Consider the following 18,833-nt stretch of genomic DNA (forward strand, 5'->3'; position numbering starts at 1 on the left):
CAGCAGCCCCAAAACCCTGTCACTGAAACATCCTGTCACTGAGACCTTCACCTGAGACCCTGCAGGCCTTCACGTGGGGTGGGGTGGGCGAGCTCTGGAGCTCAAATACAGCCCACCTGGTTGACACCTCCTAGGCATCTTTCAATCTCACTGATCGTGCCAAGCAGAGAGGTGCTTCCTTCTTAATGCAGCCAGAGTACAACATTAATACTTGTGTTATGGCCTTAACTCGCTGATGTAATAATTAACTTTACCCACGGCGACAGGGAACTGAATGTATTTTCACAAACGTTAATTCAAAACAGATTTGTTGGAGAAATCACCTGGAGCATAAGCCCCTCCCCGAGAAGCTAGAGGCCGGCACTGGCGACCGCACCAGCGGAGAGAGGAAATGGGCAGGCCAGAGTCGCCTAGGTTCCCGCAGGCCGGATCTCTGTCCGCGGCGCATGCGGATGACGTAACGAGCGCGCCACCATTCGAGGAGCTCTGGGTCCGCGAAAGTCTCTTTCACGTGAGTATAGCTACCATGCGTGATCTTGAGTCCCCCTGCCAGGTACAGCCCTTCGTCACCCACCCCAAGCCTGATTCAGTATCCCCACCAGGCCGAACTGCATTCAGCTCGGGCCCGCTCGCTTCCTTTAGTGGAGGCATCCATCTTCTGATCTTGCGTGCGCTCCGCAAACTCCAGCATGGGTGATCCCCCACGTAAACGCAGCCCTTCTCTCATTCATGCACTCCATTAATGGAAGATCTGTTGGCCGTCTGCTTTGTGTCAGGCGCCATGCTAGTCGTTGGGGCTATAGCCCTCACGTGGGCAAACCCTATCCCTGAGCTCTTGGAACTTACATTTCACCGGGAGTGATAGACGAAAATCAATTGGCCTAAAAAACAAAAAGATTTCAGGAATATTGTCCAGAAACGGGAGGAAGGGCTGAGGAGTGTGGTAGGAAGCGAGAGTTCATTCAGTCAACAAGTGTTCCTTTTTTTCTTCTTAGCCCTGGTATTGTTCTAAGCCTTGTAATTCGGTGGAAGTGAATCAGTTACAGCCCAAGCCCACATGGAGATTTTGTTCCAGCGGGGAGTATAAAGTGCAAAAAAATATATGAGATGAAAATATCATGATAAGTGTATTTCCTAAATACATAGGAAATGTAAATGCCCATCAGGGCCTGGCGCGGTGGCTCATGCCTGTAATACAAGGTAGAGAATTGCTGGAGGCCAAGAGTTCGAGACCAGCCAGGGCAACATAGTAAGATGCCCATCTCTACAAAAAATGGGGAAAAAAATTTAGCCAGTCATGGTGGTGCACACAGGAGAGTTGCTTGAGCCCAGGAGTTCGAGGGTACTGTGAGCTATGATCACACCACTGCACTCCAGCCTGGACAACAGGGCAAGACCTTGTCTCCCTAAAGATAAATAAAACAGGGCCATCTGATAGTGGCCACTTAAGTGCCATTTCTCCCAGGAAGTCTTTCCTAACTCCTAAAGTGCTGGGTTAGTACCCACAATCCCTTGACCTTAACCACCCTGGACTGGCAATGTCTGGTACTTGCCTGTCTCCCTCAATAAAATATAAACACTGTGAGGGCAGAAGAGGTTTCTCTCTTGTTCACAGCAGTGTTCTTAAGACCTTGCCTGAAAAAAAAAAAAAAAAGACCTTGCCTGGAGCCCAGCAAAGTGCAGATGCTTCAGGAACATGTGTCAAGGATGTACCTGTACACCCACCTCCCACATTACTAAAGGCCACATTTTGCAGGATTAGTTAAAATCTCCAAGGTTGGCCAGACACGGTGGCTCATGCCTGTAATCCTAGCACTCTGGGAGGCCGAGGCGTGCAGATTGCTTGAGATCAGGAGTTCGAAGCCAGCCTGAGCAAGAGCGAGACCCTGTCTCTAATTAAAAAAAAAAAAATCCCCAAGGTTACATTTTTCAGATTACCTTGTTTTTCTAAATTCCCCTGTTACGTTCCCCTATTTCATCTCTAGTGCCTGAACTATCCTCGAAACTTGAAATCCATTCAACAGATAGGCCATAGTTAATGTTGTTTTTTAGGAACCTAACTCATCTATTCAGCAAAGGACAGCTGCAGAGATGTCCCCTGTCCTTCACTTCTATGTCCGTCCCTCTGGCCATGAGGGGGCAGCCTCGGGACACATTCGAAGGAAACTACAAGGGAAACTGCCAGAACTGCAGGGTGTCGAGACTGAGCTGTGCTACAATGTGGACTGGACAGGTTGGGCCCAGGTATTGGATTCTTAGGGGAGGCGTCCCAATGCCAGAGGCAGCTTCTCAAGGTGTCCTTGCCCCGTCTCCCCGCAGCTGAGGTCCTCCCAAGTGCTGAGGAGATGAAGAAACTGATGTGGCTGTTTGGCTGTCCCTTGTTGCCGGGTGATGTTGCTCAGGAGTCCTGGCTCCTTCTCGGCTCTAGTGACCTGCTGCTGGAGGTCGGACCCCGGTAAGGGTCTCATCCTGGAGCAACTTGTTCCAAATTCCAAGGCACATGATCCTTTCATACACGCTGCCCACCCTTTCTGCTTCCATTCCTTTACTTTCTCTTGTGCTCCTTGGGAGAATTAATTTTCCTTTGCTGTCCCCTGCCTAGAAAGCCATGCACATGCTTTTCCCATTTGGATAGATGCCTCTGAAGCCGGAGCCAGCTCCCAGGCATGTTCTGGAAGTAAAATAATTTCGCATTCTTAGAAGTTAAAATCAAAGCAGTTTTCATACTAGAAGGGCAGTTATGGTTTGGTTTAGTTTGGAAGCAGGTTTCTTGGTGCCCAGTCTGAGGCTAGAGGCCAATAGTGAGGCAGTAGCAGTGGGAGGTTGGCTGTACAGCCATGGGCAGGATCCACCTTCCCAGCCAAGGCCTGCTGAGGACTCTCAGGTACTAACCATCCGGCCCACTGCTCAGGCTGAATTTCTCCACCCCATCATCCACCAACATTGTGTCCGTGTGCCATGCTGCTGGGCTGGAGGCTGTGGATCGTGTGGAGACTACCCGGCGCTACCGGCTCTCGGTGAGGCAGTGGGCAGTTGGGATGGGAAATCGGGACAAGGAGATGGGCCAGAGATAAGAGATTAGATCCTAGACCCTAGAGAGAAGCAGGAGGAAGAGCTTCTGGTTTTAGGCCTGCCCTGTATGGTTGTGCAGGTTGTTCTCTGCCTGAGGGTACCTGTTTGAGGGGTGAATGGGGCAGAAATTCAGCCTGTGCTCCTTTTACTTATCTGTGCATCCCAGCTTGGACTCATGTCTGGAAAGGGCATGTTTTTGTAATCTGAACAAATGTACTATGTGGGGTGGCAGTGGACTGGCCCTGTATAACTTGGAAGGTTAAGGGGGAGCTATTTATCTCCATTCTTCAACTCTTCACCCCCTGCCCTCTGTGTGTGTCTCTGCCCCTAGTTTGCCCACCCCCCTTCGGCTGAGGTGGAGGCCATCGCTCTGGCTACCCTGCATGATCGGATGACGGAGCAGCACTTCCCCCATCCCATCCAGAGTTTCTCCCCTGACGGCATCCCAGCACCCCTCAATGGTCCCATCAACATACTGGCCGAAGGCCGGCTTGCGCTGGAGAAGGCCAACCGGGAGCTAGGTGGGCAGGGGTCTCTGGGAGAGGAAGTGAAGGGCTCAGGATAGACCTGCAGGGATGCTGAGACCTGGAATATGGCTGCCTGAGTTCCACAGTCAGCTTTTCCAGGGTTTGTCTCCTAGGTCTGGCCCTAGACTCCTGGGACCTGGATTTCTACACCAAGCGCTTCCAGGAACTGCAGCGGAACCCCAGTACTGTGGAGGTCTTCGACTTGGCTCAGTCTAACAGGTGGGGAGGAGAGAGGTCATTCTCATATATCTGAGCCCTTAGAGATTGGAAGAGAAGACCACAGGAACTCACCTGCATGGCTGCCCGTTGGCTTAGGGACCTCCCTGAATCTGAGGGCCTGCCTCCCCTGTCCATTCAGGAGTCTACATTCACATCTTGGTGTTATCTTCACTTTGGCTCTGGATAATCTACAATGACAAAATACTTGAAGGCTGTGACAATTTGGAATATGTTCTGACCTAGTGTCTAAGTATGAATTGGCTGTAACTCTGCTGTTAAATGCTGATGAGAAGACATGGTACAAGAAATGACCCCCTCTTTCTGCCTTGCTTTCTCCTCCCCACATCACCCGGTGCAGCGAGCACAGCCGACACTGGTTCTTTAAGGGCCAACTCCATGTGGATGGGCAGAAGCTGGCACATTCGCTGTTTGAGTCCATCATAAGTACCCAGGCATCCTCGAACCCCAACAACATCCTCAAGTTCTGTGACAACAGCAGGTAGGCTGTGCCCTAGGCTGGGGTGGTGTCTGGCTTGAGGGAGGGGAGGCCCCAGGCCCCATTCGGGTTGGTGCATATCCCAGAATGGATGTGTCCACAGTGCAATCCAGGGGAAAGAAGTCCAATTCCTACGGCCCGAGGACCCCACACAGCCAAGTCGCTTCCGGCAACAGCAGGGGCTGAGACATGTTGTCTTCACAGCAGAGACCCACAACTTCCCCACAGGTGAGCTGGGTCCCCCAGAGGGATAAGTGAGATCAGAGAGTAGGGGAGGGCAAAGGTCCCTGGTCCCTGAGCTGAGCTTGGGAAAAACAATCATGGAAGCTGGTTGTCCCTATTTTCAGAGTGGGTGGTCAGAGATGGGGTTCGTCTCTGAGGCACTCAGACCTCTCCTCTCTCTTTGCAGGAGTAGCCCCCTTCAGTGGTGCGACCACGGGCACAGGGGGCCGGATCCGAGATGTCCAGTGCACAGGCCGTGGGGCACACGTGGTGGCTGGCACTGCCGGCTATTGCTTTGGAAACCTGCATATCCCAGGTCCATCTTCTTCTTCTTTACCCACCTGCTTTCCCTTCCAGATTCCTTGTCCTGGCAGGCAGCAAACACTTTTATCTGTTAGGTCAGATGGTCATCCTGGGTGCCTTTTTGTGGGAGGGAGGGCCCCAGGGTAGCTGGGTTTTCACTGGCCATGGTCATAGGAGTACAGGCCAGGGGAGACAGGGGTGGCCAGACTGGCTTTGCAGATACACGATTTTTTTTTTGAAACTAGCATCCACTCAGCATGATGTTGGGGTCGTCTTATGATAACCACCGTTTCCCCAAATCTAGTTTCCTGGAAAACCTTAAGAATTCTGACCCTGAGAGTCAGAGAGGAGGCTGGTATGGGAGATGGACAGCAAAACCAGTGTTTTCCTGCAGGCTCTATGCCCTCCTAAAATGGAACATTCCAACCATACAGGTGGTCCTTGATGACTTTGACTCTTCCCAAAGGATGCTGGCTCCTCCGTCTTCTGTCTCTATAGTCCGTTAAACTTTCTTCTTTCCTTCCAGGTTACCATCTACCCTGGGAGGATCCGAGCTTCCAGTATCCTGAGAACTTTGCTCGGCCGCTGGAGGTTGCCATTGAAGCCAGTAATGGGGCTTCTGACTATGGAAACAAGTTTGGGGAACCAGTGCTGGCCGGTGAGGCTGAGGGTATGGAGGGATGACGGATACCTAGTCCCAGAGGGGCTTGTTGGTGGGGTTTGTGACCCAGGGGTGAGTGCTAGAAGGGACAAAACTGGGTTACTGGTCCCTGTTCCCCTCTCTCTGATGTCCACGCTGCAGGCTTTGCCCGCTCCTTGGGCCTCCAGCTCCCAAATGGCCAACGGCGTGAGTGGATCAAGCCCATCATGTTCAGTGGGGGCATTGGGTCCATGGAAGCTGAGCACGTGAGCAAGGAGCCCCCAGAGCCAGGTGAGAGCCTTTCTCTGCATCCAGCCAGCTTTCTCCCCAGCACAGGGCAGCTGCAGGGAGGGGTTTAGAGGATACTTCAGTGGTTAGTTTTTAATGTCTCAACTCATGTCTCTTCTCCCCAGTATATGTTTTCAAGACAGGACTTTATGCCAGTGGGCAGTCTCAGTATTCATTGCCTTTGCCCCTTCCGTGGTTTACTTGTGTGTGGCAGGGGCCCTCCTCAGTCCTACCCCTGTGGTTCTGGGTCACACCCTGCTAAGTCAAGGCAGCCGGTGTTTATTCAGTGCCTGCTGTGTACTGGGGCTTTCCTCTCCTAGCTCAGTTCAATCAGGAAACTTACTGCACTCCCTTTCTGTGCTGGGCACTGCTGGGTGCTGTGGTAGAATTAAGATAAAGTCCAGCTCCCTGTTTGTTGACTAGGTGACCCAGTCACATGATTCAAAATTCAAAAGACCAAAAAAATTGCACAGTTAAAACTCCGTCCTCTGGCCCCAGGCCACCCTGTTTTTCTCCCTAGAGACAACCAATGTTAATAAGTTACTTTTGTTACTTTTGTATCCTATCAAAGGTATTTCTTGGGTATGTAAATAAGTCCATATGTATATCTGCTTCTTTTATAAACAAATGGCATAATGTGCACACTATTTTTTAACAGCCACTTTATGAAAATGTAATTCACGGACCATAAGTTTCACTCTTTCAAAGTGTACAAGTTGGTGGTTTTTAGTATATTCACAAAGTTGTACATACATCAGTCATTACTTCCTTTTTCTTTTTAATTTCAGAATATTATGGAGGTATAGATGTTTTTGGTTACATGTATTGGTTTTGTTATGCTTGAGTCAGGGTTAGTGCAGCAATCACTACTAACTCCAGAACATTCTCATCCCAGGGGGAAGCTCTGTACCCATTAGTAGTCATTCCCTATCCCATCCTCCAGCCTCTGGCAACCACTAATTGATTTCTGTTTCTATAGATTTGCCTGTTCTGGACATTGCATGTACAGTCTGCATCACTTAATGATGGGGATATGTTCTGAGAAATGTGTCATTTGGCGATTTCATTAATGTGCAAATATCATAGAGTGTACTTACACAGACCTAGGTGGTATAGCCTGCTACACAATCACGAGACATGGGCTCTCACTTGCAACCTTATCCATGGATTTTGTATGCGCGGGGGCCACAAGGAGCAAAACACCACAGGAGAAAATGATACAATCAAGAGATGTGGTAAACGCCAGGTGTGTGAGGCTGCTTCAAATGTAATACAACATACTGTCACACAGTGACAGTTTTTTTTCACATAACCAGGAATACACTCTAAAATAATGATTAAAAAAATATGGTACATAGCCGGGCGTGGTGGCTCACGCCTGTAATCCTAGCACTCTGGGAGGCTGAGGCGGGCGGATTGCTCGAGGTCAGGAGTTCGAAACCAGCCTGAGCAAGAGCGAGACCCCGTCTCTACTATAAATAGAAAGAAATTAATTGGCCAACTAATATATATATAAAATTAGCCGGGCATGGTGGCGCATGCCTGTAGTCCCAGCTACTCGGGAGGCTGAGGCAGCAGGATTGCTTGAGCCCAGGAGTTTGAGGTTGCTGTGAGCTAGGCTGACGCCACGGCACTCACCCTAGCCTGGGCAACAAGTGAGACTCTGTCTCAAAAAAAAAAAAATATGGTACAGTAAATACATAAACCAGTGACATAGTCGTTTAGTATCAAGCATTACATAGTGTACATATAGTAATTGTATATGCTATACTTTTACATGACTGACAGCACAGTGGGTTTTTATACCAGCATCATCACAAACACGTGATGACTATGTAGGAATTTTTCAGCTCCATTATAAGCTTATAGGATCACTAACATATATGATCTATCATTCACTAAAACGTCATCATGCAGTGCATGACTATAAATGGAATCATACAGTATGTGGCCTTCTTGTGTCTGCCTTCTTGCACTTAACACTTGCAAGTTTCGTTCTTACTGTAGCATGTATCAGTATACTTCATTACTTCTTATGGCTGAATAATATCCCATTATATAGATTGGTCCAAGTGCAGTGGTGTTTACAACTAACTGATCACAACCAGTTACAGATTCCTTTGTTCCTTCTCCACTCCCACTGCTCCTCTTGACCAGTAAAAAAAAATCCGATCATATAGATATGTCACATTTTGTTTATCCATTCATCAGTTGGGTTGTTCTGCTTTGTAGCTAGTTATAAACAATGCTGCTGTGGATGTTCGTGTGTAGGTTCTTGTGTAAATACATGTTCTCTTAGGAATATAACTAGGAGTGGAAGGAATTGCTGGGTCATGTGGTAACTGTTCAACGTTTCAAGGTATTGTCGACTCAACACTTGTTATTATCTGTCCTTTTGAGTAGAGTCATCATTGTGGTTTTCATTTGCATTTCTCCAATAACTAATGATGTTGAGCATCTTTTCATATGCTTATTGGCCATTTGTGTATCTTCCTAGGAGAAACGTCTATTCAGATCTTTGCCCATTTTTTAATTGGACAATTTGTCTTTTGTTGTTGGGTTATAAGAGTTCTTTATATATTCTGGATACTAGCCCTTATCAGACAAATGATTTGCAAATATTTTTTTCCTATTCTGTGGGATTTTTCCCTTCATAGTGTTTTCTGAAGCACAGACATTTTTAACTTTGGAAAAGTCCAATTTATGTATTTTTTTCTTTTGTTGCTTTTTGTTTTGGTGTTACCACTAAGAAAACATTGCCTAAGCCAGGGGTCCTCAAACTTTTTAAACAGGGGGCCAGTTCACTGTCCCTCAGACCATTGGAGGGCCGTTGGAGAGTGCGATGCACATTCTACACATGCACACTGTGGGCCCGGGATGAGTAGGCTGCTAAGCAGGACAGGCAGAGGCAGCAAAAACACCCAGCGGGTCAGATAAATGTCCTCGGTGGGCCGCATGTGGCCCTCAGGCCGTAGTTTAAGGACGCCTGGCCTAAGCCAAGGTTTCAAAGATACACTCATATGTTTTCTTCTAATACTTTTATCATTTTAGCTCTTACATTTAGGTCTTTGATGCATTCTAAATTAATTTTTGTGTATGGTGTGAAGTAGGGCTCCAACTTCATTCTTTCATATGTGCATATCCAATTGTCCTAATACCACTTTTTGAAAAGACTGTTTTTTCCCCTTCAATTGTCTTGGTACTCTTGTTAAAAGTCAGTTGGCTATAAACATGTGGGTTCATTTCTGGACTCACAGTTCTATTCCATTGATCTATATGTCTGTCTTTATGCTAGTGCCATACTGTTGTGATTACTGTAGTTTTGTAGTAAGTTTTTTGTTTTGTTTTGCTTTGTTTTGTTTTGTTTTGTTTTGTTTTGTTTTGAGGCAGAGTCTCTAGCATAACACTTTCAAGCCCAGGCTAGAGTGCCATGGCATCAGCCTAGCTCACAGCAACCTCAAACTCCTGGGCTCAAGCGATCCTTCTGCCTCAGCCTCCCGAATAGCTAGGACTACAGGCATGTGCCACCATGCCCAGCTAATTTTTTCTATATATTTTTAGTTGGCCAATTAATTTCTTTCTATTTATAGTAGAGATGGGGTCTCGCTCTTGATTAGGCTGCTTTTGAACTCCTGACCTTGAGCGATCCACCCACCTTGGCATCCCAGAGTGCTAGGATTCCAGGTGTGAGCCACAACGCCCGGCCTGTAGTAAGTTTTAAAAGCAGAAAGTATAAGTCTTCCAATTTTGTTCTTTTTCAAAATTGTTTTCTCTGTTCTAGGTCCCTCACATTTCCATATGAATTTTAGGAATTATCAGGTTCTACCAATTTCTACAAAAAAGGCAGCTAAGATTTTGATAGGGATTGTGTTGAATCTGTAGATCAATTTGGGGAGTATTGCCATCTTAGCAATATTAAGTCTTTCAGTCTATGAATATGGGATCTACTTCCATTTGTTTAGGTCTTCTAAAATGTTTTATACCTTTTAGTGTATAAGTCTGCATTTTTATTGTTAAATTTATTCCTAAGTTTTTTATGCTTTTTGATGGTATTGTAAGTGGGTATACATATTTTTGCACTTTGCTTTTTTTTACTTAGCAATGTATGTTAGAGATCATTTCATATGAAATCATTACTTCATTACATTCATTACATACATTATTCTCTTTTTTGGTAGCTTAGTGTTTCATTGTGTGGACATGCCATAATTTATTTAATCAGTTCTCTGTTGTCAGCTAATTTCCTGTCTTTGCTAATACAAACAATGCTGCGATTTGTCATCTGTGCTAATACAGTGTTTAATCTTATACATAGGTGATTTTATAGCTGTGTAAATGAATCTGTAGAATAAGTTCCTCCAAGTGTATTAACCTGATCAAAGAATGTGTGTGTTTCTAATTTTGATTGATATTGCCAAACTGTCCTCCACAGAGGTTATACCAGTTTACTCTCCCCTCAACCTGGTGGAGTATTAAGGCTCCTGCTCCCCTAATCTCAGCTGCCCTTACCCTCACAGTGGCTTTGGGTGGCTTCCCCAGTTTTCTGATTTCGCCCTCCTTCTTTGCAGGCATGGAGGTTGTAAAGGTTGGAGGTCCTGTCTATAGGATTGGAGTTGGGGGTGGAGCTGCTTCATCTGTGCAAGTGAGTGGGAATAGCTAAAGACTCTAACGTTGCTGGGCACTGTGCGTGGCAGGTATGGGAGCTTGGGCTCCCAGAGCTGAGCTGTGCCATGTGTTCCCCCAGGTGCAGGGAGACAATGCCAGTGACCTGGACTTCGGAGCTGTGCAGCGGGGAGACCCGGAGATGGAACAGAAGATGAACCGCGTGATCCGGGCTTGTGTAGAGGCCCCCAAGGGAAACCCCATCTGCAGCCTCCATGACCAGGGTGCTGGTGGCAATGGTGAGGGAAGGGCCTGGGCTTACCTGGTCTCCTGCCACATTTGGTTTAGGGAGAAGCATTGTGGATCCGAAACCAACTACCCTCAGCTCTAGCTCCCATTCCCCACCCCCTATGTATTCTGGACAGGTTTAGGGTTAGAGCAGGCAGACACTTGCCTTGGGATGGCTGGCAGTAAGGGTGCAGCAGCAACTCACACAAGAACACACAGAATTAGGGGCAACTCTGGATGCTAAGGGCTGCCTTTTGTTTACTTGGAGCTGAGTATTCTCAGGTCACTACCTCTCCCTGAAATCCTCTCACCAGGCAACGTCCTGAAGGAGCTGAGTGACCCAGCTGGAGCCATCATTTATACCAGCCGCTTCCAGGTAGGTCTCATCCCCGATGTCTGGGTCTTTCCCCACCCCTGCCGGCCCCAACAGGCCTCTACCCATCTCTTCCCTGTTCTTTGCAACATGAGACTTGGGAGTGCCCACTGACCCTTCTCTGTCCTCCCCGCCATGGCTGTGCAGCTGGGGGACCCAACCCTAAATGCCCTGGAAATCTGGGGAGCCGAGTACCAGGAGTCAAATGCACTTCTGCTGCGGCCCCCCAACCGGGACTTCCTGAGCCGTGTCAGTGCCCGGGAACGCTGCCCTGCTTGCTTTGTGGGCACCATCACTGGAGACAGGAGAGTGAGTTGGCCCAGGGAATCGGGGGTGGACACTGTGGGCAGACTGGAGTCCCCTGGGTATGAGCTAGAAGGAGAATTGTCAAGGGAGAGACACGAGAGGAAGATGGGAGACGGTGGCAGACAAGGTGTGGGGAACAGGATATAGGAGGCGGGAGGGATAGGGACACAATAGGGAAACTAAACAGGGTGGAGAGAGCATTTCTGTCCCGATTTCTAGGAGCATTCCCTGCTAGTGTTCCTAGTCTAATTTCCTCTGGTGGTGTCCATGTGGTCTACAGATAGTGCTGGTGGACGATCGGGAGTGTCCTGTGGGGAGAAATGGCCAGGGGGATGCCCCCCCAACACCTCCTCCCACCCCTGTGGACCTAGAGCTCGACTGGGTGCTGGGCAAGATGCCCCAGAAGGTGTGTGTGGTGGGTGTGGGAAACTGGGTTTCTCCTTCTGTGGCCTCCTCCCCAGACCAGCCTTTACCCTGTGGTCACCTATGTGCCCAGCCCTCCCCAGGTGCTCATACTCCCTGTCGCTGTCTGTGTTGCAGGACTTCTTTCTCCAGAGGGATGCCCCTGTGCTGCAGCCCCTGGCCTTGCCCCCAGGGCTGAGCGTGCACCAGGCTCTGGAGAGGGTTCTGAGGCTGCCTGCCGTGGCCAGCAAGCGCTACCTCACCAACAAGGTCCTCCCTGCAGCCCCACTCTGCCCCCTGCGCCCTCCCTCCACTCCCCTATCCCTGGCCTTCTGCCCTCAGGGACCACTATGGAGGTTCCACGGGCCCTGGGAAGGAGTGGCAGGGGCCAGGCAGCCACCCTGATGGCCTGGTCTCCCTGCTGCCCACCCTCTTGTCTACATGTTGGAGAAAAGCCAGGTCTCCTACCATACTGTGTCCCTTGGGAGCAAGTGTTGGGGCATACTCTCTCCCTGTCCTTGCTGTCTTGACAATCCCACCTCGTTCCACAGGTGGACCGCTCCGTGGGTGGCCTGGTGGCCCAGCAGCAATGTGTAGGGCCCCTGCACACTCCTCTGGCAGATGTAGCAGTTGTGGCACTGAGTCATCAGGAGCTCATAGGAGCCGCCACAGCCCTGGGAGAGCAGCCAGTCAAGAGCCTGCTTGACCCCAAGGTTGCCGCCCGGCTAGCTGTGGCCGAAGCTCTTACCAACCTGGTGTTTGCTCTGGTCACTGACCTCCGGGTAAGTTCTCCCACAGCTTCTGCCCTGGAGCCCCAGGCCTTTGGGACACTCCCACATCCACGACTTACTCACCCTCTTGGCCTTCATTTCATGCTCATCAACCTTCCAGTCCCCGTGCACCCCTAGACTCTCCACGTCTCTCTTCCCCTCTAATGCCATGCCTCTGCTGCTCCCAGGATGTGAAGTGCAGTGGGAACTGGATGTGGGCAGCCAAGCTCCCAGGGGAGGGCGCGGCTCTGGCCGATGCCTGTGAAGCTATGGTGGCAGTGATGGCAGCCCTGGGTGTGGCAGTGGACGGTGGCAAGGACTCCCTTAGCATGGCTGCCCGGGTTGGCACTGAGACCGTGCGGGCTCCCGGTGAGGTCTGGGGGCCCTGGGGAGAGCGGGAGGAGCTGCAGGGCTGGGCTAGCAGCTCACTCTTTCTCAATTCTCCTTGTTCTACAGGGTCGCTGGTCATCTCAGCCTATGCTGTCTGCCCAGACATCACAGCCACTGTGACCCCAGACCTCAAACATCCTGGAGGGAGAGGTATAGATTCACTCCCATTCCCACTGCCTTGTGTGTTCTGAGTGTGGTCCTTGCTTTGGGTCCGCTTTGTGAGTACTGAGCCCCCTCATGTCAACACTGGCTTGTGGTGCTTTCAGGAACTGGTGGTCTGGGGCATCTCACCACATTCTGGGAACAGCAGTGCTGTGGGCACTTCAGGGAGGGGTCCTCCTGAGCTGTCCATCTCCCCTCACTGCTCCCCATCTCCCCAGGCCACCTGCTGTACGTACCTCTGAGCCCTGGGCAGCACCGGCTGGGGGGTACAGCCCTGGCCCAGTGCTTCTCACAGCTTGGGGAGCAGCCTCCCAACCTGGACCTGCCCGAGAACTTGGTGCGAGCCTTCAGCGTCACCCAGGGGCTGCTCAAAGGTTAGTGAGGCCCCAAGGGAGATAGTGCACATGGAGCCAGGCATGTGGTGGGCATTCACCAGCTAAGCATGTGGGCATGGGGCAGGAGGGTCTCTGAGGCCCTTCTCTCTAGTTCTCTCACACATGCAACCAGCTCTCCAAAAGGCAGGTGGAGCCATCAGGTTTGGGCCCCAAGGTTGCTGAGTGTTCTTTTCCTTTCTCCAGACCGCCTCCTCTGCTCAGGCCACGACGTCAGCGATGGAGGACTCGTCACCTGCCTGCTAGAGATGGCTTTTGCTGGAAATTGTGGGATTGTGGTGGATGTGCCTGCTCCTGGGGTTGATGGTGAGGACCCTGGAGTGTAGGCTCAAGCTTGGGCTACTCTGCAGACCCCATCACCTGTTAAAGAATGGAGTGCCCCTGACCCCTGTTCCCTGAGTCTTCCTGAACTGTCTCTTCTGTGCTGTCTTCACTGACAGCTGAACTGGATAGAACTGACGGCACACCCACTGTGTTCTGACTGCACCCCTAAGACCTCCCATCCCTGAGCTGTCCCTGATGCAGCAGCCTTGATCCCACCCTGATCCCTGCCTCCTCCACCCCCCGGGCCTCGGCCCCCTGACTCTGCTCCTGCTGCTCTCCCAGCGCTGCCTGTGCTGTTCTCCGAGGAGCCCGGCCTCGTGCTGGAGGTGGAGGAGCCAGACCTGGCCCAAGTGCTGCAGCGTTACCGGGGCGCTGGCCTCCAGTGCCTGGAGCTGGGCCGCACTGGCGGAGCCGGGCCCCACGCCATGGTGAGGAAGCCAGGAAGAGAGCGGCACATGTGGGCAGTTGGAGTGGGGCAGCCCAGGTCCACCTCTGCCAGCTGCGGAGAGGCCATCCCTTCTCCTAGCCCCCACTAGATTTGTCCCTTTCCCTAGATCCGGGTGGCAGTGAACGGGGATGTGGTTCTGGAGGAGCCTGTTGGGCAGCTGCGAGCTCTGTGGGAAGAGACGAGTTTCCAACTGGACCGGCTACAGGCAGAGCCCCACTGTGTGACAGAGGAGGAACAGGGCCTGAGGGAGCGGATGGGGCCCCGCTACTGCCTGCCCCCAACCTTCCCCAAAGCTTCCGTGCCCCGGGAGCCTGGTGAGGGAGCGTGTGTAGAGGCTTGCCTTCCTGGACACATTGGGTCTAGAGGGTGTAGCCAACGTCCTGGATGCCTGGGCCTGCCCTGGAAAAGGTGTCTGGGGAGCTGGAGTAGGGAAGTAACCCTCTGGACTAGAGACACTCCTTCTCTCCCCAGGCGGCCCCACCCCCCGAGTTGCCATCTTGCGAGAGGAAGGCAGTAACGGAGACCGGGAGATGGCTGATGCCTTCCACTTGGCTGGGTTTGAGGTGAGCAGGGTAGGGTAGAGTGGCAGAGCTGGGGGCGGTGATCTAGCCTCAGCTGCATGTTCTCTGACACTTCCCCTCCCCATCCTCCAGGTGTGGGATGTGACCATGCAGGACCTCTGCTCTGGAGCAATCGGGCTGGACACATTCCGTGGTGTGGCCTTTGTGGGTGGCTTCAGCTACGCAGACGTCCTGGGCTCTGCCAAAGGTCAGTGTGCAGACTTCTGCCCACTCCCTCCCTCGTGCATTCCTGAGAGGTGCCTTTAGCATCCCCCTTCCTGGGCTGGGGATTGGCCTCTCACCTCTGCAAAGACAGGGCAGACTTTCATTCTGGTCCAGATGCCAGCAGAAGGCCTGTAGGTACCTTAAATGAGGCAGGGGGGCGGATGGGGCCCTGCCAACACGGAGGGCACATGTTCTAACTAAAGGAATGGCTGCTACTCAGCTCTAGCAGATTATCCTATTGGAAAGATGGCTCAACATGGCCAGATCTTTCTGGTTTTTTTTGTTTTTTTTTTTCTGAGACAGAGTCTCACTCTGTTGCCCGGGCTAGAATGGTGTGGTGTCAGCCTAGCTCACAGCAACCTCAAACTCCTGGGCTCAAGTGATCCTCCTGCCTCAGCCTCCCAAATAGCTGGGACTACAGGCATGCACCACCATGCATGGCTAATTTTTTTTCTGTATATTTTTAGTTGGCCAGTTCATTTCTTTCTATTTTTAGTAGAGACAGGGTCTTGCTCTTGCTCAGGCTGGTTTCGAACTCCTGACCTCGAGCGATCTGCCCACCTCAGCCTCCCAGAGTGCTAGGATTACAGGCGTGAGCCACCACGCCCAGCCGGATGTTTCTGTTTTTCAAGAGAACCCCAAAATCCAGATTTTCATATGAAATCTTATCTTTAAACATTAGGCAACTAAATAAAAATATTTGAAAATGTTCTGCTGGCCAATCATGGGCCACCTCTGGCCCAGGAGTTGGCAACATCTGATTTAAGCAGAGAAACTCATTTTTCCCTCACACTTGCCCCGAGCTCTGCAGAGAGGGGTCCTTGGGGAGAGTAGCAGTGGTTGGGGGAGAGTAGCAGTGGTTGCGGGATGGAAGAGCAGCCTGGCTGCTTTGTTCTCCCCTTCCCCTTTTCTGAGGTCTTCCATATCTCACCCCGACTTCCCTTTCCCTTGTAGGGTGGGCAGCTGCCGTGACCTTTCATCCACAGGCTGGGGCTGAGCTGAGGCGCTTTCAGAAGCGGCCAGACACCTTCAGCCTGGGCGTGTGTAACGGCTGTCAACTGCTGGCTCTGCTGGGCTGGGTAGGAAGCGACTCCAGTGAGGATGCCAGAGACACGGGCCCTGACTCCTGGCCAGCCCGGCCCGGCCTCCTGCTACGCCCCAACCTGTCCGGGCGTTTTGAGTCTCGCTGGGCCAGCGTGCGTGTGGGGCCTGGACCGGCCCTGATGCTGCGAGGCATGGAGGGCGCCGTGCTGCCCGTGTGGAGCGCCCATGGGGAAGGTCAGGCCCAGATAGGGCAAGGGGAAGAGTCTGAGGCTGGGGGATGGGTGGAGAGCGTGGAGTTTGGCTTTCACTTCCCTTCTCCTTTTTTTCCAGGTTACATGGCGTTTTCTTCTCCGGAACTCCAATCCCAGATCGAGGCCAGGGGCCTGGCTCCGCTGCACTGGGCAGATGATGACGGGAACCCCACAGAGCAGTACCCCCTGAATCCCAATGGGTCCCCAGGGGGTGTGGCTGGTGTCTGCTCCCAGGATGGCCGCCACTTGGCTCTCATGCCACATCCTGAGCGGGCCGTGAGGCCTTGGCAGTGGGCATGGCGCCCCCCTCCATTTGACACTCTGACCACCTCCCCCTGGCTCCAGCTCTTCATCAACGCTCGAAACTGGACCTTGGAAGCAGACTGCTGAGCAGGCTGGGGAGGCTCACCTGGGCCTCCTGGTTTGTCCCCGAGTGTGTGATGCCCTCTGCCCCATCACCTTCAGGAGCATCCCAGATTATTACCACAAGTGTCTTGGACAGACAAGGACCAAAATGCCAAGAAAACCTCAGCTGACTAGATAATCTGCCTGCTAATTCTGTCTTCTGCTGCTGGATCTGTTTTCAGTTCCTCTGCTCTAATGTGTGCCCTTCCTCAGGCCCAGGAAACGGAGTGTGGTTCAGAAAAACGCTTATGAGGAGAAGTTAGGATTCATGCGGTGGGGGAGGGGTTCATCGCCCCACTGCACTCCGCCCAGTGATCACCTTCGTGACTCATTTCCCTCCTCTGGGCTCTCAGCGATGTTTTATGTTCCCTTTCTCATCATTAGGTTTAGGGGATGGGGACAGGTGTCCAAGAACATTCAAGTCAGCCCTTCGTGGCCTCACTGTTCACATCTGAGAAAGAGCAGCAGCTCTCTGGATTTCTCTTAAAGTGTTACACTGTGTTAAATGTAAAAAACTGTTGCGGAAGTTTCTCTGACAGAGTCTCTGGCTGTGTCCCAGGGCTGGCCTGATGCTGGCCTCTGAACTCAATATTTCTGATACTTGCTTCTAATTTGGCAGCTCCTTTTCTGATAGAAGTTGTTGGCACCCTCATCCCTGGAACTGAGCCTTTAATATATTGGAAACTACCTCTTTCTTTCATTCTATTAATGTCTGTTGATTAGCTATTGTGCCAAGTACAGTCATTGGTCCCTGAGAGTCTGTGGTTGAATGGAATTAAAAATAATAGCTGTATGTAGCACTTGCTTAGAGCCAAGCAGGTACTAGGCATTTTATATTTGAATTAATTCTCACAAAAATTCAACAGGTACTGAGTAGCCCCACTCCTTTTTTATTATAACAAAGGAAGAATTAAGGTTAACTGGAGTGCCTAGGTCACTGAGCTTATAAGGGACAGCCATGCTCACCCATGCTACATCTGCTTCCCACCCTGCAGTCACACTTCCCAGAAGCAGCATATCAAGATTTCCTCCTGACAGTGTCTCCCATCATCCATTGCTTCCTCTGTTAACACAACTGTGTATAGAACTCACTTCCTCATGACTGTTCTGTTGTACAACTCAAGTCAGTTGGTCTCCTAAAAGTTCAGGATTGCTTGATTAAAGAAGTTTCCCTGAGAATAGAGACTGGAATCTCAGATCCTGGAGGGCACTGGGGCCTGAAAAAGGGGGCAGGGAGGCTGAGCAGGAGCCACCCTAAGAAGAAACTAATACAGTAATAATGAAACAATGTTAAATTATGGGTATGGAGAATATTTTAGATCTTTTTTTCATTGCTTTGCAAAGTGGCCTCCTTTAGGCAGTGTGGAGCTAGTAGTAATGATCATTTTTGACATTTGACATTCCTTCCTGACCCTGGGAAAGAATATATGTATATTTTTTTTAATTTATGATCTCAAAACATGATTTTGGGGCTGATAGTAAGGCTTAGATGTCAAGTTTACTGAATACTTGATGCAAAAGTAGAAGGATGACGAGGTAAACTGCTTGGCCCTGACAGATATTAATATATTCATGGATTTCGAAGGTGGAGCGGTTTCTGGTTTGGATCACCCTGGCCAAACAAAACCCACACTCCTCAGTCACTGTCAAGACCAAGGCCTCACCTAGCACTTTGGGAGGCCGAGGCCGGCGGATTACTCGAGATCAGGAGTTCAAAACTACCCTGAGTGAGACCCGTCTCTACTAAAAATAGAAACAAATTAATTGACCAACTAAAAATATATATACAAAAAATTAGCCGGGCATGGTGGCGCATGCCTGTAGTCCCAGCTACTTGGGAGGCTGAGGCAGTAGAATTGCTTGAGCCCAGGAGATTGAGGTTGCTGTGAGCTAGGCTGATGCCATGGCACTCTAGCCGGGGCAACAAAGGGAGACTGTCTCAAAAAAAAAAAGACCAAGGCCTCTCGGCTTCTCATCCCTGTTTTCATTTAGTAGCCATTCAACCCATCCTTGCTGGCCCCTGACCCAGCTCCTATCTTCCCCTGACCCTTACCCCCAAGGACCCTCTAGCAAACCCTACAGGCTAGCTCTGCCCCTCCTTCCCTTCATGGAAAACCAGCTGAG

The 18,833-nt window shown here is 50.8% G+C and overlaps 1 protein-coding gene across 1 annotated transcript; it reads left to right on the forward strand.

Moving 5' to 3' along the window:
- The first annotated feature begins 379 nt into the window (after positions 1-379).
- PFAS (phosphoribosylformylglycinamidine synthase) lies at positions 380-17,888 on the forward strand. Its single transcript, XM_012775479.3, has 28 exons — positions 380-511; positions 2,053-2,233; positions 2,320-2,455; positions 2,912-3,017; positions 3,404-3,593; positions 3,713-3,818; positions 4,177-4,317; positions 4,418-4,542; positions 4,724-4,852; positions 5,366-5,497; positions 5,642-5,770; positions 10,336-10,409; positions 10,512-10,668; positions 10,972-11,033; positions 11,178-11,339; positions 11,617-11,742; positions 11,877-12,008; positions 12,290-12,520; positions 12,697-12,877; positions 12,965-13,048; positions 13,279-13,434; positions 13,639-13,758; positions 14,059-14,204; positions 14,331-14,538; positions 14,696-14,787; positions 14,878-14,992; positions 15,964-16,287; positions 16,384-17,888. Exons 1-28 carry the CDS (start codon positions 392-394, stop codon positions 16,692-16,694), a joined length of 4,176 nt encoding a protein of 1,391 aa, XP_012630933.2. The 5' UTR covers positions 380-391; the 3' UTR covers positions 16,695-17,888.
- The last annotated feature ends 945 nt before the right edge of the window (positions 17,889-18,833 follow it).

The sequence above is a fragment of the Microcebus murinus genome, chromosome 18 (assembly GCF_040939455.1).
Source record: "Microcebus murinus isolate Inina chromosome 18, M.murinus_Inina_mat1.0, whole genome shotgun sequence".
In the NCBI taxonomy this organism is placed as follows: Eukaryota; Metazoa; Chordata; class Mammalia; order Primates; family Cheirogaleidae; genus Microcebus; species Microcebus murinus.